This window comes from Drosophila rhopaloa, unplaced genomic scaffold (genome assembly GCF_018152115.1).
Source record: "Drosophila rhopaloa isolate 14029-0021.01 unplaced genomic scaffold, ASM1815211v1 contig_167, whole genome shotgun sequence".
NCBI lineage: Eukaryota > Metazoa > Arthropoda > Insecta > Diptera > Drosophilidae > Drosophila > Drosophila rhopaloa.
The window spans coordinates 2,439,087-2,455,022 of NW_025335047.1; the positions used below are offsets into that span (position 1 = coordinate 2,439,087).

Below are 15,936 nucleotides of genomic sequence, written 5' to 3' on the forward strand. Positions count from 1 at the left end.
CTGATCAAGAATATATATACTTTATAGAGTCGGAGATGTCTCCTTCACTGCGTTGCACACTTTTGACCAAAATTATAATACCATCTGCAAGGGTATAAAAATTCGATGTGAGATCTCCATCACCTAGACGATAGTATTTAAAAAAATTACAAATATTTTTGAAACCAGTATTTCACTTAACTAATAGTACAGAAAATGAAATAATAATTAGAAAACCAAAACTGAAATAAACTTTGGAAAGCAGAAGTTTATATACCCTTGCAGCTGTATGTTAACAATTCTAATATTCATAGTACAAACAATCGGTACATTAAGGAAAAAAATGCATCAAAAGTCTAGATGCATAACAAGAGTAAGCCTTTCGATATTTTAATTTCATAAATATATATAATTTAAGTTTAACTAAAATATATAACTTATTTAAATGTTAATTCTTTAAATACTCTGCGATAGTCGCTTGGAAATCGATTGTCCCATCACCAACGTCGACTATCGCAAGCGCCATCGATAGTTTGACAGCCCTGCCACTGAGAGAGCATAATGACGTGGTGAACTCTGTGTGAAAAAAGAACAATAAATTGCCGACAAATCTCTAGTGTAATTAAATTAGTTACCGCACAGAACCGTACTACATTGGAAATTAAATCCTACGGATCCTATAATCTTGGAAAACAGGCACTGCAAATAGCAATCTCAACACACTGACAGTGGCAAGAGCCCTACAACAAGGAAGAAGAAGAAGGAGGCGAAGGCGAAGACGGGCGGTACAGAACATGAAATTAGAGAATAATTAGCGATTGGAGCACACCAGTTGGCCTGTTTTGTGTTTTGTTAGCCCCTTTCTGGCGACCCCTGCCCCTGTCCCCCGAAAAGAACACAGCCCCCGAATCGATACACGTGAGCAGCGGGAACGGTGACAGCGTCAAAGTCAACAAAGTCGTGGGCTGGAGATTCATGAAAGGCTAGCGAGACGACCATGATGAACGAGGACAGCAGCGCTGCCAGTGGCGGTGGCGTCAAGAAGTTCTTTCAGCGCCTCTCACAGGTATGTAATCCTTGCTGGACTCAGGACTCTAGATAATTCTTTAACTTTTCTTTCACAGACCTATCAATCCACCTTAGACCGGAGCACACCGCACACGCGGATGCGCTGGGTCTTTGCCGGCTTCCTGCTCTTGCTCTTCGTGCTGCGGATTTTTATCCACCAGGGCTGGTACATCGTATGTTATGCTTTAGGGATCTACCATCTAAACCTTTTCATCGCCTTTCTAACGCCCAAAATCGATCCGGAGTTCGATCCGTATTCGCAGGACGACGAGGACGAGGGTCCCAATCTGCCCACGCGCAGCAACGAAGAGTTCCGGCCATTCATCCGACGCCTACCTGAGTTCAAATTCTGGCTATCGGTGGCGAAAAGCACGCTCATCGGTCTGATCTGCACGTTCTTCGAATTCTTCAATGTGCCAGTGTTTTGGCCCATCCTGGTCATGTACTTCATCACGCTGTTCTGCATCACGATGAAACGGCAGATCAAGCACATGATCAAGTACAAGTACTTGCCCTTCACGCGCAACAAGCCACGTTACCAGCGGGTGAATGACCTGGCGGGACCCGGACCTGGCTCCGTGGCGGGCAATTCGAAGTGACAATTAGCCGCACAGACGCCGGACACACGGGCGACGGCAGCGGGAACAGGCGATCCTTCAACGGCCTCTTCTGCAGCTGCAGTCCCACCATTAACAACTAGCGACAGCGCAGCGACCAAGGATGTGGGGTCGCCAACAGTGGGAGGATCAACAGCATCGTCTATCAAACCACCGCAGATCATTGCCATTGAAGACTACTAGAGAAGGCTACCAAAAGCAGCACGGAATGGAAACCAAAACCAGAAGCAAAACATCAACCAGAACCAAGCTTATAATATGATTTTCCTTTTCGGTTTGTGTAGCATTTTTCTTTTCTCTGTTGAGTTGTCGTACAGCGTCTTGTGCAAAATACCTTGTTTAATTGTTTAATGCTTGTTTAAATTAATATTCATTTACAATGCTTTTTTAGCTATTGTAAATCCCCAACGATACCGAAAGGCAAAAGATCAGCTCTAATTTAATTTTTCATCCTAATCCTAATATAATTTAATGATTTTTCGATTCAAAAAGTAGAATAACTGTATTTGAAAACAAATATTTTGATTATCATGCTTAGATGCTATAACAATGTATGCCTAAATATATAAACAAACATATATATTTTGCATTATGATTATACAATTTTTGTTAGCGTTAACTATAAAAAAATGTTAAAAGGCGGAGTAAAAACTGAAACTATAGGAAGTGTACACTGGGTGCGTCTTATGAATAAAAGAAGACACAAGAAAACCAAATTAATCATTTGTTTAATTTTGACCTATTTAAAATGGATTTTGAGGCGTGGAATTCGTGTTTATCTAATCGTGCTTTCGAGCACTCAATGTAGTTGTTGTACGACATTAAGATATAAACCACTTTTGATAAGGGAACAACATTTATATTGTCCGATATTACACCTTAATTTTGGACAAAGGCTTTTTTTTTTCAAACGTTATAATTAGTTTTTATTTAAATTAAGCAATCACCATAAGTTTAAGCGCACTTATTGTCGATTACAAAACACTATAGAAAAAGATATATGTATAGGAAAAAAGTTTAGAAAGACAATAATTACAATTGGAAAATACATATATAAAAATAGATGAAATTGCGGAACATTTGCATTTTTGGAATAATTTACAATGAACACGCGATTTAATGTACTGGGCACTTGGAATACTTAAAAGGCATTGAGACAGTAAAGCTTTTACTTGCTTTACTATTCTGATCCAGCCTTGGCCTTATCTTCTTGAGCGCATTTGCGTATGACGCTGTTGAAGTATTTGTGCAGGCCGTAGCTAACAAGCCGCAGTGGTCCTAGAACGGCGGCATGCAGGAGATTGGTAAAGAAGCCATCCCAAGGAAGTAAAGCTCCACCCAAAGTGGTGATTAGCCAGCTTTCTGCTCCCACCGTAGATGTGAAATTTCCCGTCTGAAAAGAAGAAAAAATTAGTAAGACAGTGATTCTAGAAAGAACTTATTTTCCACAACATAATACATAGCTACTGACTTACCAAGGCATCCTTAAGTATAGCTTTGGCCATAACCTCTGGCTCTATGAGACCTCCTCCACCCGAAATTATTTTGGTCTCCCTTGGCTTGGATTTCTCCTCCTCCTCGAATCCGGGCGTATTCGTATCGCAGGGCATTGCCAATGTTACGCTGACTCCGTGCTCCCTGGACTCCATTGCTATCGTTTCGGCCATGGCTCTCAGGGCGTACTTTGTGGCCGAATATGGTCCATAGCCGTAGATGCCAAACATCGCCGCCTGTGAGGCTGTGATTACAATGATGCCCTCGCCCGCCTTCTTCATTTTGGGCAGGACATACCGTGTGCAGTTGTAGGTGCCGAAGAAGTTCACGTTCATTAGCTTGTGCACATCCTGGACCGAGACCTCCTCGAACACCCCGCAAATGGCCATGCCGGCGCAATTGATTAGGGTGTATATGGGGCCGAAATTCTCCTCGATCTCGCCCAGCACTTGGGCCACCTGCTCATAGTCGCCGCCAATGTCCAGGCTCCTGTACTGGAACTTTTGATCCGGTCTCTGGCGAATCACTTCCATCAGAGCCACAGCTCCGCCTGGGAAATGAGTGGGTAAAATAGATTAGTGGGTTTTGGGTGGGGTTTCTCCTTCCCGAAACATTACTCACTCAGCATTTTCTCGTCGCGCGCTATCACCGTCACATTGGCGCCTTTCATGGCGCACTCCACTGCGAGACAGAGCCCGATTCCCTTGGAGCCGCCCGTGACCACCACATGACGCCCAACAATACTCTTCGGCCGCTTGCCCATGACGAACAGGTAGACCAGAACGTGAACCAGCACGGCAATGCCCACGCAGAGCACTATCTCCCAGCTTAGTTCCATTTGGTCAAGAGGCAAGATAATGCCCGGATTCTATAATTTGTTTTTGGTGGTTTATTTAATCTGATTGGAACAAAACTGATTAGAAAGTGCAGCGAGGTGTGACCGTCTGCGAGGGCAGGTAAGGCTGCATTTATATCGATAGCTTCCTAATTATTTCAGGGCTGCGAATTTTTCATTAAAATAGGTATAAAAAGATATGGAGTTGTTTGAGTTTGTAAAATGTTAAGCTTCTTAAAAAAATAAAGTCTAAAATAAAGCTCTTATTTTGTCTTCCTCGGGATTTAAAGAACTAGGAACAATTATTTCTATTTCATTTAATTTAAAATAAATTTGTGACAACCAAACGCAGGTACGCCTAACGTATAAACTAGAATTTGAAATATTGAACAATAATTAACAAACAAACAAAGAAGAAAGTTTGTTTACTATCTTATCTTAAGCTAAAACATTTGATTTGATTTTATTTCTTTAAGCCATATATAAGCGACCTACGTTGAAATCCAATAGACTCTTTGTTTTCCAAAGTTTTTTAAAGTTTAATTTGATATGATCAGGGAATATTTTAAAAGAGTTATAGATTTTTTGAAACTGAGAATTAAATTAGTATTGTACCCAAATACCCATTAAATCCTAAAATTAAAGCCTTTTAGGATTTAATGGGTATTTATTATAAAAATAAATTTAAAAAAAAGCTAGATTTGAGGTTAATTCGCAGCACTGACCACATGTGACAGCTCCATCGAAATTTGTTTATTTGATTGGAATTTGTTAACTAGGAAATATTAAAGAAAGATGCCACCTAAGAAGGACGCAAAGGGCGGCAAGGACGCGGGGAAAGGCGGAAAAAAGCCAGCCGCCGAAGACAAGTGTAAGTGCAAATAAAATCCCCAAAAAACCAGACCCATCAATGACTTACCCACCTGTGAGCAGCTGCCGGCAAGGAGAAGAAGGGAGGCAATGCCGTGAAGGTGCGCCACATCCTATGCGAAAAGCAAGGCAAGATCACCGAGGCCATGGAGAAGCTAAAGGCGGGCCAGAAGTTTCCCGAGGTGGCAGCGGCTTACAGTGAGGACAAGGCGCGCCAGGGCGGCGATCTCGGATGGCAAATCCGAGGAGCGATGGTGGGTCCTTTCCAAGACGCCGCCTTCGCACTTCCCATCTCCACCGTCAATAACCCCGTGTACACAGATCCCCCGGTCAAGACCAAGTTCGGTTACCACATCATCATGGTGGAAGGAAAAAAATAAGATCTGATTTTGTAAATCGAATTTTAATGTGACACGGATTTTGTTTTTTTTTCTGTGGTTCGTTGATATCCTGTATGCTAATCACTTCTTGCCCGCATCTTCCTTGAGGCCCACCGTGCGGTTGAACACTATGTGGTCCGCGGTGGTGTCCGGATCTACGGAGAAGAAACCGATTCGCTCGAACTGGAACTTGTCGTAGACCTTGGATTGGCTGAGAGCCTTATCCGCGAAGGCCACAGCCACCGATATAGACTGCTCGCTGATGTCGCTCAGGAAGCCGCCGGGCACCTCGTTAGGATCCTCGGGGTTCTTGTGCTTGAACAGCTGCTCGTAGAGACGCACCTCTAGCTGAATTGGCTGGGATACCCATTGGACAAAAGCCTTAGGCTTCTCGGCCTGCTCGGCAGATTGGCTGGTGCAGATAAGTTCAACCACTTTACCCGTCGCCGGATCCTTTACAATCTCCACCACGCTGATAACAAGACCTGCGTGCCGCAGACCCACGGATTGGTTCGGCGACAGACGGCGGTAGCCCTTTTCAGGTTCCAACTTGAAGTCTCCCTGCTCGATATAGATCACCTTGTCCAGGGTGATCTTGTGCGATCCTTGTTGCGGGTTCTGGGGGAAATCGGGCACCTCCAGCTGCACGGGCTTCGCATGCGGTAAGTTTTTAATGGTAACTTTAAGCGGTTCCAGGACAACCAAACGCCGGGGAGCTGTGATGTTAAGCACATCTCGCACTGCCGCTTCCAGCATGGCGGGATCCACGGCGATCTGGGCACCAGTGACGCCCATCTGGGCGCAAAAGTTGTTGATTGCCTCTGCTGGGAAACCTCTCCTTCTCAGAGCCGTAAGCGTAAACAGCCTGGGATCGTCCCAGTCGTGGACAATCTGCTCCGTGATCAGCTTGGCAATCTTGCGCTTCGAAACGAGGGCATAGTTCATGTTCAACCTGCCGTACTCCCACTGCACCGGACAGTAGATATCAAGAGCGTTGCACAACCAATAGTACGAGGATCGCCTCGATTGGAACTCCTTGGTGCACAATGAGTGGGTGATATCTTCGATGGAGTCGCAAAGGCAATGGGTGTAATCGTAAGTCGGATAAATACACCAATCGGAGCCCGTACGATGATGGGAAATAAACTTGATGCGGTACGCCACCGGATCCATCTTTCCCTCCTCAAGGGTGACCTTCATTCGCAGCGTGGCCGCTCCTTCGTCGATCTTGCCGCGCTTCATATCCTCGAACAGCCGCAGTGACTCCTCAATGGGACGCTCCCTCCAGGGACTCGGCTTGGGATTGAAGCCCTTCAATTCCTCCGCCTTCTGGTGGCAAACGTAGGCTAATCCTTTGTTGATAAGGACCACAGCCCACTCGTACAACTGCTGGAAGTTGTCCGAGGAATAGGTGACCTTGAAGGGCTTGTAGCCCAGCCACTCCACCATCTCCTTAATAGCCAAAAAGAATTTCTCCTCCTCCTTCTCGGGATTGGTGTCGTCGTAGCGCAAATAGCAGACTCCATCGTGTGCAGCTGCGTATCCAAAGTTGATGTTAATGGCTTTCGCATGACCGATGTGCAGAATTCCATTCGGTTCCGGTGGAAATCGTGTGTGCACTTTGCCGCCAGTCCTCGCTAAATGCTCTTTGAGCAGTCGCTCTGTTTGCTCGGTCACCACATAGCCGTCGGCCCTAAAGTTCTCTCCGGGAGCATGAAAGTTTACCTTTGTCTTCATTAATTCCGCAATGGTGGTGGCTCCATCAGACGTTGCTTCAGCGGCTGCTGCTGCTTCCGGCTTGGGTTTCGCCGCCTTTGGCTTCTCGTTCTGCTTGGTGGGTGGCTTTAGGTCCGCCTCCGTCTTGGGGCCCAGCAGATCGAAGATCTCAACATCGATGGCCGCCTTCACGGACTTGGCATCCGCCCATTTCAGCTCGCCCCGGACGTCCTGCAGGATTTTAAAGGAGTTAAAGTGGTAGCGCTGCTCCAGCAAGGCGTCTTTGTAGCTGGCCTTGATTTTGGCCTGCACAGTGCGCTCGATCTGCTCGGGGGTGACCACCACGCCCACCCCGCACTCCTTCTCCAGTTCCTGGGCATCAATATTAGCCTTCAGGGTTTGGCCGCACTTAAGCACATATTCCAGGGCGGCGTCCACCCGCTGGGTGTTGTCCAGCTTGCGATCCACGATGTAGCGAACCAAGAGCGGTAGTTGTTCCGCCGTCTGGGGCTTCAGCTTGGTGGCCATGTGGTAGATCAGCATGCCAACGCCATCGGACAAGGGAGCGCTCCCTGCCGCCGCAAGCGCAAGTTGGAGGTTCTTGGTCACGTTGGCGTTTTTCAGGGTCTCCTTCGCCTTCTGCTCGCTCATCCCCAGCGCCTGGAATTGGGCAATCAGATCCTCTCCAGCCATGTCCTCAACTTTTGTCTCTTTCTGATGAAATTGTGCAGGCCAAGTGAGACCGTATCTGGCCGGAAGTAAAACACCAGTTGCATTCTCTAAAGCTATCTTTTTCATTTTCTCAAATTTGGCTAGTAAAATTGTTTCTTCTAAAAATATTAGTTAGTTAATTATTTAAAATAATTTGATTTAGTTATTGTCATCAATAAGCCAAATTATAACTTTCGCCAAATGCATTTTGCGTATCCTGCAGTCAGGACGAGAAAATTGTGTTTGGAAATATTTCCTCCTTCTCAACTTTAACGGATCTGTTGCAATAACTAAAATTAGAAAAATTCGAGAAAAATGTATATAAATGAACAAATCAGTATAATCTCTAATAATTTAAACCATGCTACAATTGTCCCATTGCCGAAAGAACATATTTAAAGTAAAATGTTTAGAAATGATATTTGAAACAGTATAAATGTTGTATTTTATCGGTTCTTATTGATTCATTTAAAAAATACAAAAATATCGCCCAAGTGGAAATCGATATACTTCCATCTCTAGTGTACCTGCACGTGTAAAACAAAAACATTGATAAATGCATTGTAAAGCACTGTAAAACTGCAAAAATAAAACGAAAATGGGTAAATTAAACGTAACAGTGCTGCGCTACCTGACCAAGGAGGACTTCCGCGTCCTCACGGCCATCGAGATGGGCATGAAAAACCATGAGCTGGTCCCCGGACCTTTGGCTGCTGCCATTGCGAATCTGAAGACGGGTGGAGTCCACAAGTTGCTCAAGGAACTCTGCAAGCACAAGCTGTTAGCCTATGAGCGCGGCAAGAAGTGTAAGAATGATTATAGGTTGGAATTCTTCAATTAGTAATTTAATCTATCCCGTAGATGATGGCTATCGCTTGACCAACACGGGCTACGATTACCTGGCTTTAAAATCCCTTACCTTGCGGGGATCGGTGAGCTCCTTCGGCAACCAGATCGGCATCGGCAAGGAGTCCAATATCTATGTTGTGGCTGATGAGGAGGGTACTGCCATTTGTCTGAAACTCCACCGATTGGGTCGCACTTGCTTCAGAAACGTGAAAGCTAAGAGAGATTACCACGGTCGCCGGCACAAGGCCTCATGGTTGTACCTGTCTCGCATATCGGCCACCCGTGAGTTTGCCTACATGTCCGCGTTATACGATCGTGGATTTCCTGTCCCCAAACCCATCGATTTCAATCGTCATTGCGTTCTCATGGATCTCGTCAAGGGCTGGCCCATGTAAATTTTTTATTTTTGATTATTTTACTTGTTTTATAATGCTTGCTTATTTGTAGGACCCAAGTTCATGAGCTGCTTGATGCTCCACAGGTATACGATGACCTCATGAATCTGATTGTTCGACTGGGGAATTCCGGGGTTATCCATGGCGATTTTAACGAGTTTAATTTAATGGTGACGGACGCCGGCAAGCCCATACTGATTGACTTTCCTCAAATGATGTCCACCTCGCATGAGAATGCTGAGTTGTGAGTATTTTAGGGATTAAGCACTCTTGTTCATATGAAAATCCATATCAATTTAGCTTTAGTTTCTATTTGTTCTTGTGGGAATCTGACTGAAAATACCTACAAGCGTTAAATCTACCATCGTAGTTTTTTCTAAATTTCTTTGTGTAATTAATACGGGATTCCATTGCAGCTTCTTCGATCGCGATGTAAACTGCGTGCGTGAAATGTTTCGTCGCAAGTTTGGATACGAAAGCGAAGACTACCCCAAGTTCAGCGATTTGGTGCGCGAAGATGATCTAGATGCCGAGGTACATTGCACGGGCTATGGCTTCACCAAGGAGATGGAGCAGGATCTGCTTCAGGAGTACGGCATGGTAGAGCAAGTAGATGAGGATGACGAGGGAGAGGATGTTGAAGAGGAGGAGGAGCCTCCCACCTTGGTTACTGCAGCAGCTGTAGAGATTGACGAATGTCGACGTCAGGTGGAGAACGAGGTGTTCTACAGCGAGACCAAGCCAGCACAAAAGTCAGATGATGCAGTACGTCGCTACATTGAATCGTGCACGCAATATCTGGGTAATCTGACTGTAGGACCTGAGGTTTCCGATCAGACACTGCCTCAGGAAGTAGATGTTTCCCTTCCGGTTGAAACTTCACATGTTATTCCAGCCGTCGTTGAAGCTCAAGAAGTTATTCCAGCCGTCGCTGAAGCTCCAGCTGCACTCAGTGCTACGGAAGACGTCAGGTCAATCAGTTCCAACGATCTGGATACCGACGAAGTGCCTGAGTTGGTTGGTCTGGATCCCAACTCACGCATGTATCGCCTCAAAATGGTCGAACAAATGCTAAATGATGCAAGAAGTCAGCGCTCTTACTCTACAACAACCAGCACAATAGCTCCGTCTGTGATTACCGACCGAATACGGCGCAACATGGACATAAAGGAGAAGCGGGAGCAGCGCAAAAAGTGTGTGGCCAAGGGAGAAGCAAGTGCTGTGCATCGTCATCGCAAGGAGAACAAAGATGTGGTAAAGGAATACGCCGGCTGGGACTTCTAATTCTGGTTGAGCCTAAAAATCTATTAGAAAATAGACAACTCTTTCTTACTCCTTATAGTGATATGTATATTTAAAATAAAGAGAGCCTGCTCTTAAGATTTCATTTTGAATTTCTTGTCCATATTTGGGTAGAAGTCTAGTGAACTGCACTCATCCCCAATTACTCAGTTCTGTTACTCGTAACTTGTATATAACAACACCATAAAATACAAAGGCCACTGTAATCTCTAGCTAAACAAATGTCGCCATTATTCAGACTAGCAAGGCATTGTTAGGTACTAGCACTTCCATGAGTCAGCAAATTGTTGTATTTAAACGATACCCATTCAAAGTATGCTTAGCTGGTTTAAAATTGTTTTTTGGTACAGGCTGGCTACCTTTCAAAATAATTTTTGCTGTTCTTTTATAACAATGGCTTAAAAATGGCTTAAACTGCTTTGACTTTTTTATACAATTATTTTACATTCAATTTATTAAAAAAATCTTTGGAAGATAAATTTAATTTGTTTATGTAACGACTTGAAACATTAACTGGTTTAAAAAAACTAATTCCCATTCAGAAACAAGACCATCTTTCCGAATGGTGACGATTTTTTAAAATGGCATTAGATTAACTTTATTTCATCCTAGGGCATTTGCGTTATACGGAGAGGTGAACTTTAGGTAAAATTATTCAATTGGTGACAATGACTAAGCAAGTCGGCGAGAGATTCTTTAAATAAAAGTTTTTATTTTTATTGTGACCACAGTTGCTCTATAAAAGCTATCCGATAGTGACGAAGCAATAGCAGTAACAAACCCTTCACGTTACAGTTAGGATCCCACAATGTCTGAGGAAAAGCCCCATCTGGTACCTTCCTGGCTTACTAAGGACTATGTCCAAGAGAAGCTGAGCGCCTACTTTAAAACCGATTCCCTTAAGCTTGAAAAATTGAATATCCAGCCGGCTATTGCGAATGGAGAAAACTACGCCAGTGTGATGACCCGCATCAATGTGGAGTACACCACGAATGAATCAAAGGAAAAGGTGGTCACTAACTTCCTGGTAAAGACCACATTTCCCGACAAAGATCCGGTTTGCCATATGCTTATAAAATATGGAGTCTACACGCGGGAGATGGACATGTATGAACGGATTTTGCCCAAGATGGCGGACTTGGTAAAGGAGGAGATCCAGGATCCTCGGAGGTTGTTCGCAGGTACTATTAACGTCGATAAAACAACGGATTCGATCATCTTCGAGGACCTTTCGTTGGAACACTACAAAGTGGCTTGCCGGCTAAAGAAACTGGATCTGGAGCACACTCATCTGGTTTTGGAGAAACTGGCCAGCTTCCATGCCGCCGGAGCAGTTCTGGCCGAGAGGAAACTGGGCTTCTTCAAGGAAAACTATGATCGTGGGTTCTACAACAAACATACCCGGGGCTACCAACCGGTCATGACGAATCTTCTAAAGGCCCTGTCCCGATCCCTCAACTTTGATCAGGAGCTTCGCCAACGCTACCAGGCGAAGATTGACCGACTTGTCGACCGCGTGATGGTCTACGGAGAGCGCTCGACCACCAACAATCCCGGGGACTTTGTTACCCTGACTCACGGGGATCTGTGGACCACCAATGTTATGTTCCAGTATGATGGCAAAGGTCATCCCACCAATGCCATCTTCATTGACTTTCAGTTTAGCGTGTGGAATTCTCCGGCCATCGATCTGCACTATTTCTTCTCCACATCCATACACGACAACCTCCGCCTCCAAGATCAGCCGAAACTGATCCAATTTTACTACTATAAACTGAAAGATGCTTTACAAAAAGTCAAGTATTCGGGTCATATTCCGAGTTTGTTTGACTTTCAGTTACAGTTCCGGTCCAGAGCCTTCTATGGTGGGTAGACTGTCATCATCTATTTCAGTTCCGGGCTAAATCGATCTTATTTCGCAGGTGCTTTTGCTTCCATGATGTTCGAGCCCTTTATGCTGTACAATGGCAAGGAGGAGGCTTCCCTGGAGCAGATTATTTCCGAGGACAAGAGTGGAATGAGGTTCAAGGATGATGTGTTTCAGCAGGAGGACGTCATCAAAAAGATGCATCTTACACTTCCCTATCTGGAGCAGTGGGGATTATTGGATGATATGTAATCTTTTTTGTTGGAACTCAGTAACAATTTAATATAAGGTTTTTAAAATAAAAAATCTGAAGACCGAGACAGAAGCCACTTTAATCTCTACATGCACATGTCTAGAGTTTTATGCCTTCATAAAATGTAAATGCTTATCGTCCTTATCAGCCGTAATACCTCGATATATGTGTTATTTTCGTAAGTATTCAGTCGAGCATATCTTATTGAAATGAGCTTTCTATTAAAGTAACTCGACTATCATTAATTAAGTCAGAAAAAAAGTACGCGCATATAAACAAAAAAGTTTGAAAGCTTTTTTATTGAAGGGATTAAATAAAACGTTTTATACAGTCCCTAAGTAGGACGATAAAAGCGTCGCAATTCTTACGAAAAGCAACACTTTTAAAGCAACCGAGCTAACGTTGAGATCACATAATGTCGGAGGAAATTATTCAAAACGGTCCAGCATGGCTCACCAGGGATTACGTGAAGAAAAAACTGTGCCGCTATTTTAAGGACGACACCCTCCAGTTGAAGAAACTCAGTATTAATCCGGCTACAGCCAAAGGAGAGAATTATGCCAGCGTGATGAGCCGAATTAATGTGGAGTATATCACAAAGGATTCAAAGGACATCCAGGACGGAACATTCCTGTTGAAAACTACATTCGCCGACAAGGATCCTGCGGCTGACTTGCTCACCGACTACGGGGTTTACACCAGGGAGATGGACATGTACGAGCAGATCCTGCCCCACTTGGGAAAGATGGTGAAGGAAGAGCTCAATGACCCCAGGAAATTGTTTGCGGCTACCGTTAATGTGGATCGCGAGCGCGACTCGATCATCTTTGAGGATCTGTCGCAGGAGCAGTACAATGTGGCTTGCCGTCTAAAGAAACTGGATCTGGAGCACACGCATCTGGTTCTGGACAAGCTAGCTAAGTTCCACGCTGCCGCTGCAGTTTTGGCCGAACGACAGCCCGGAATATTTGATGTAAACTACGATCGAGGATATTTCAACAAACATATACGCGGCTTCGAACCCACCAATAGAAATCTTTTGATGGCCTTGTCGCGCTCACTAGAGTTGAATGAGGGCCTTAAAGAACGCTACCAGGCGAAAATCGATCGTCTGGTCGATAATATAATGGACTACGGCGAGCGGTCGACGTCACATAATCCAGGGGACTTTTTAACTTTGGCCCATGGAGATATTTGGACAACAAACGTTATGTTTCAATATGATGGAAAGGGACATCCCATCAACGCCATCTTAATTGATTTCCAGTTCAGCGTTTGGAATTCTCCGGCAATCGATCTACACTATTTCTTCTCCACTTCGATACACGATAATCTGCGCTGGAAACATCAGCCAGAGTTGGTTCAGTTTTACTACCATAAACTGGTAAAATCCCTGAAGAAGCTGAAGTATTCAGGAACCATCCCGAGTTTATTTGAATTTCAACAGCAGTTTCGGGCCAGAGCATTTTATGGTAAGTCAATATAATCTTATTTAACACTTTTTTTGAACAAATACTTTTCTTAGCTGTGTTTTCCTCACTGATTTTCGAGCCCGTCATGCTGTACAATGGCACTGAGGAGGCCTCCGTCGCCCAGGGAATGGCCGAAACCGAGAGCGGAATACGGTTCAGAGATTCCGTATATGCGGCTGATCACATCAGAGAAGAAATGCTTCACACACTGCCATTCCTTGATGAGTTGGGATTGCTAGATGAAATGTAAAGTTTGTTTTAAAACATTAAAAATGTGTAAATATCAAAATGATGAATGCTTGACCCTTATGGTATAGTGAATAGCTTTAGATATATATTTAATAAAATGTTTGGTTTGAAATTGTCTTGTCTTTTGTTCTTGTTTAAATACAGGGAAAAGAAAATTCCAAAAAAATGTCATATAATGTTGAATATTACACTTTTCATTTAATACTTCTAGTTAGAATAAAAGCTTGTCAAACAATGGTCGCTATTCTATAAAAGTATTTGTGCCGCTATTCATAGAGCTAAAGCCTTATCTTAATCATTTTTCTCGAATTTGCGTTCGGCTAGTCCCAGAATCTTTTCAATTGCTGGCAATTAAGGAGCTTATTTCTCGAGATACGCTCAATGCCAGCTACTATGTACTTTCCGCAGCCATATAAAAGCGTTACACCTCTGACGAAAAACAGCAGAACCGCAACACAATGCCGGAGAACACGACACACAAGGCACCCGCGTGGCTGACTGAGGATTACGTGGAGAAAAAGTTAAGGGTCTACTTCAAGAATGACAGCCTTAGTGTCGAGAAGCTGGAGGTCAAGCCGGCAACAGCCAATGGAGAGAACTACGCCAGCGTGATGACCCGCATCAATGTGGAGTACACCACCAAGGATAAAAAGGATAAGCAGGACGCCACTTTCCTGCTGAAAACAACCTTCGCCGACAAAGATCCAGCGGCCCATTTGCTCTTCAACTACGGAATCTACACTCGCGAGATGGACATGTACGAGCAGATCCTGCCCCATTTGGCATTGATAGTGAGGAAAGACCTCCAGGACACCAGGAAGATGTTTGCGGCTACTGTAAATGTGGATCGCGAGCGGGACTCAATCATCTTCGAGGATCTGTCCCTGGAGCAGTACAAAGTGGCATGCAGGCTAAAGAAACTGGATCTGGAGCATACCCATCTGGTTCTTGACAAGCTGGCCAAGTTTCATGCCGCCGGAGCAGCTCTAGCCGAGCAGCAGCCTGAGATCTTTAAGAAAAACTACGATCGGGGATTTTTTAACAAACACGTTCGGGGCTACGAGCCCATCATGAAGAATATTCTGATAGCCTTGTCGCGTACCCTAGAGTTGCATCCGGATCTGAAAGAGCGTTACCAGGCTAAGATCGATCGTCTGGTGGATAATATAATGGACTACGGCGAGAGATCAACGTCCAGTAATCCAGGTGACTTTTTAACCCTGGCCCATGGAGATATTTGGACTACCAATGTCATGTTCCAATACGATGATGAAGGACATCCCGCCAATGCCATTTTCATTGACTTCCAATTCAGCGTTTGGAACTCTCCGGCGATCGATCTTCATTATTTCTTTTCGACCTCAATACACGAAAATCTTCGCCTGCACAACCAGACGGAGTTGGTCCAATTTTACTATTATAGGCTGGTGGAGGCCCTGAAAAAGGTTAACTATTTGGGTAATGTTCCCAGTTTGTTTGAGTTCCAACAACAGTTTCGGGCGAGGGCGTTTTATGGTAAGTTATTGTGATAATTAAAACCCTTATCTGAATAAGTTTTTATTACTATTCCCCCTCCTCAGCTGTGTTCTCATCACTGATCTTTGAGCCTACCATGGTTTACCATGGCAAGGAGGAGCCGTCCATAGAGCAGTTCATGTCCCACGACGAGAAAGGAATTCGTTTAAGGGATGCCGTTTATCAAATAGAAGAAACCCAAAAGAAATTGCACCTGACGCTGCCGTTCCTCGATCAGTTTGGACTGCTGGACGAAATGTAAAATAATGTGCCATTAAAAGTGCTAGTCTAACACATATTTTAGATCAAAAGACTTATGTTTAATTAAAGAATATATAACATATGAATTGCATTCCACGCTGAC

At 44.2% G+C, this 15,936-nt stretch overlaps 8 protein-coding genes across 9 annotated transcripts; 6 read left to right on the top strand and 2 right to left on the bottom strand.

The window, feature by feature from the left end:
- Window positions 1–504: 504 nt before the first annotated feature.
- Window positions 505–2,380, top strand: LOC108045680 (protein RER1). 2 transcript variants are annotated; one of them, XM_017125073.1, is made up of 3 exons: window positions 505–764; window positions 836–1,045; window positions 1,104–2,380. In XM_017125073.1, exons 2-3 carry the CDS (start codon window positions 977–979, stop codon window positions 1,644–1,646), a joined length of 612 nt encoding a protein of 203 aa, XP_016980562.1. In that variant the 5' UTR covers window positions 505–764; window positions 836–976; the 3' UTR covers window positions 1,647–2,380. The 2 variants fall into 2 exon arrangements, with proteins under 2 accessions (XP_016980562.1, XP_016980561.1); XM_017125072.1 differs by having other exon boundaries at window positions 505–1,045.
- Window positions 2,381–2,663: 283 nt separating this feature from the next.
- On the bottom strand, window positions 2,664–4,112 carry LOC108045678 (3-ketodihydrosphingosine reductase). Its single transcript, XM_017125071.2, has 3 exons — window positions 3,780–4,112; window positions 3,140–3,708; window positions 2,664–3,057 (listed from the first exon to the last, which is right to left on the bottom strand). Exons 1-3 carry the CDS (start codon window positions 3,994–3,996, stop codon window positions 2,845–2,847), a joined length of 999 nt encoding a protein of 332 aa, XP_016980560.1. The 5' UTR covers window positions 3,997–4,112; the 3' UTR covers window positions 2,664–2,844.
- A 598-nt stretch (window positions 4,113–4,710) lies between these two features.
- On the top strand, window positions 4,711–5,275 carry LOC108045692 (peptidyl-prolyl cis-trans isomerase NIMA-interacting 4). The gene is made up of 2 exons (XM_017125085.1): window positions 4,711–4,864; window positions 4,927–5,275. The coding sequence occupies exons 1-2, from the start codon at window positions 4,789–4,791 to the stop codon at window positions 5,241–5,243; spliced, it is 393 nt and encodes a 130-aa protein (XP_016980574.1). The 5' UTR covers window positions 4,711–4,788; the 3' UTR covers window positions 5,244–5,275.
- LOC108045691 (probable glutamine--tRNA ligase) lies at window positions 5,248–7,716 on the bottom strand. The gene has a single exon (XM_017125084.2). It carries the CDS (start codon window positions 7,650–7,652, stop codon window positions 5,325–5,327), a length of 2,328 nt encoding a protein of 775 aa, XP_016980573.1. The 5' UTR covers window positions 7,653–7,716; the 3' UTR covers window positions 5,248–5,324.
- Window positions 7,717–8,187: 471 nt separating this feature from the next.
- LOC108045694 (serine/threonine-protein kinase rio2) lies at window positions 8,188–10,301 on the top strand. The gene is made up of 4 exons (XM_017125086.1): window positions 8,188–8,476; window positions 8,532–8,910; window positions 8,967–9,158; window positions 9,331–10,301. The coding sequence occupies exons 1-4, from the start codon at window positions 8,269–8,271 to the stop codon at window positions 10,196–10,198; spliced, it is 1,647 nt and encodes a 548-aa protein (XP_016980575.1). The 5' UTR covers window positions 8,188–8,268; the 3' UTR covers window positions 10,199–10,301.
- A 652-nt stretch (window positions 10,302–10,953) lies between these two features.
- LOC108045695 lies at window positions 10,954–12,403 on the top strand. Its single transcript, XM_017125087.2, has 2 exons — window positions 10,954–12,081; window positions 12,139–12,403. The coding sequence occupies exons 1-2, from the start codon at window positions 11,025–11,027 to the stop codon at window positions 12,333–12,335; spliced, it is 1,254 nt and encodes a 417-aa protein (XP_016980576.1). The 5' UTR covers window positions 10,954–11,024; the 3' UTR covers window positions 12,336–12,403.
- A 334-nt stretch (window positions 12,404–12,737) lies between these two features.
- Window positions 12,738–14,058, top strand: LOC108045644. The gene is made up of 2 exons (XM_017125026.2): window positions 12,738–13,808; window positions 13,862–14,058. Exons 1-2 carry the CDS (start codon window positions 12,752–12,754, stop codon window positions 14,056–14,058), a joined length of 1,254 nt encoding a protein of 417 aa, XP_016980515.2. The 5' UTR covers window positions 12,738–12,751.
- Window positions 14,059–14,514: 456 nt separating this feature from the next.
- Window positions 14,515–15,924, top strand: LOC108045696. The gene is made up of 2 exons (XM_017125088.2): window positions 14,515–15,572; window positions 15,638–15,924. Exons 1-2 carry the CDS (start codon window positions 14,516–14,518, stop codon window positions 15,832–15,834), a joined length of 1,254 nt encoding a protein of 417 aa, XP_016980577.1. The 5' UTR covers window position 14,515; the 3' UTR covers window positions 15,835–15,924.
- Window positions 15,925–15,936: the final 12 nt, after the last annotated feature.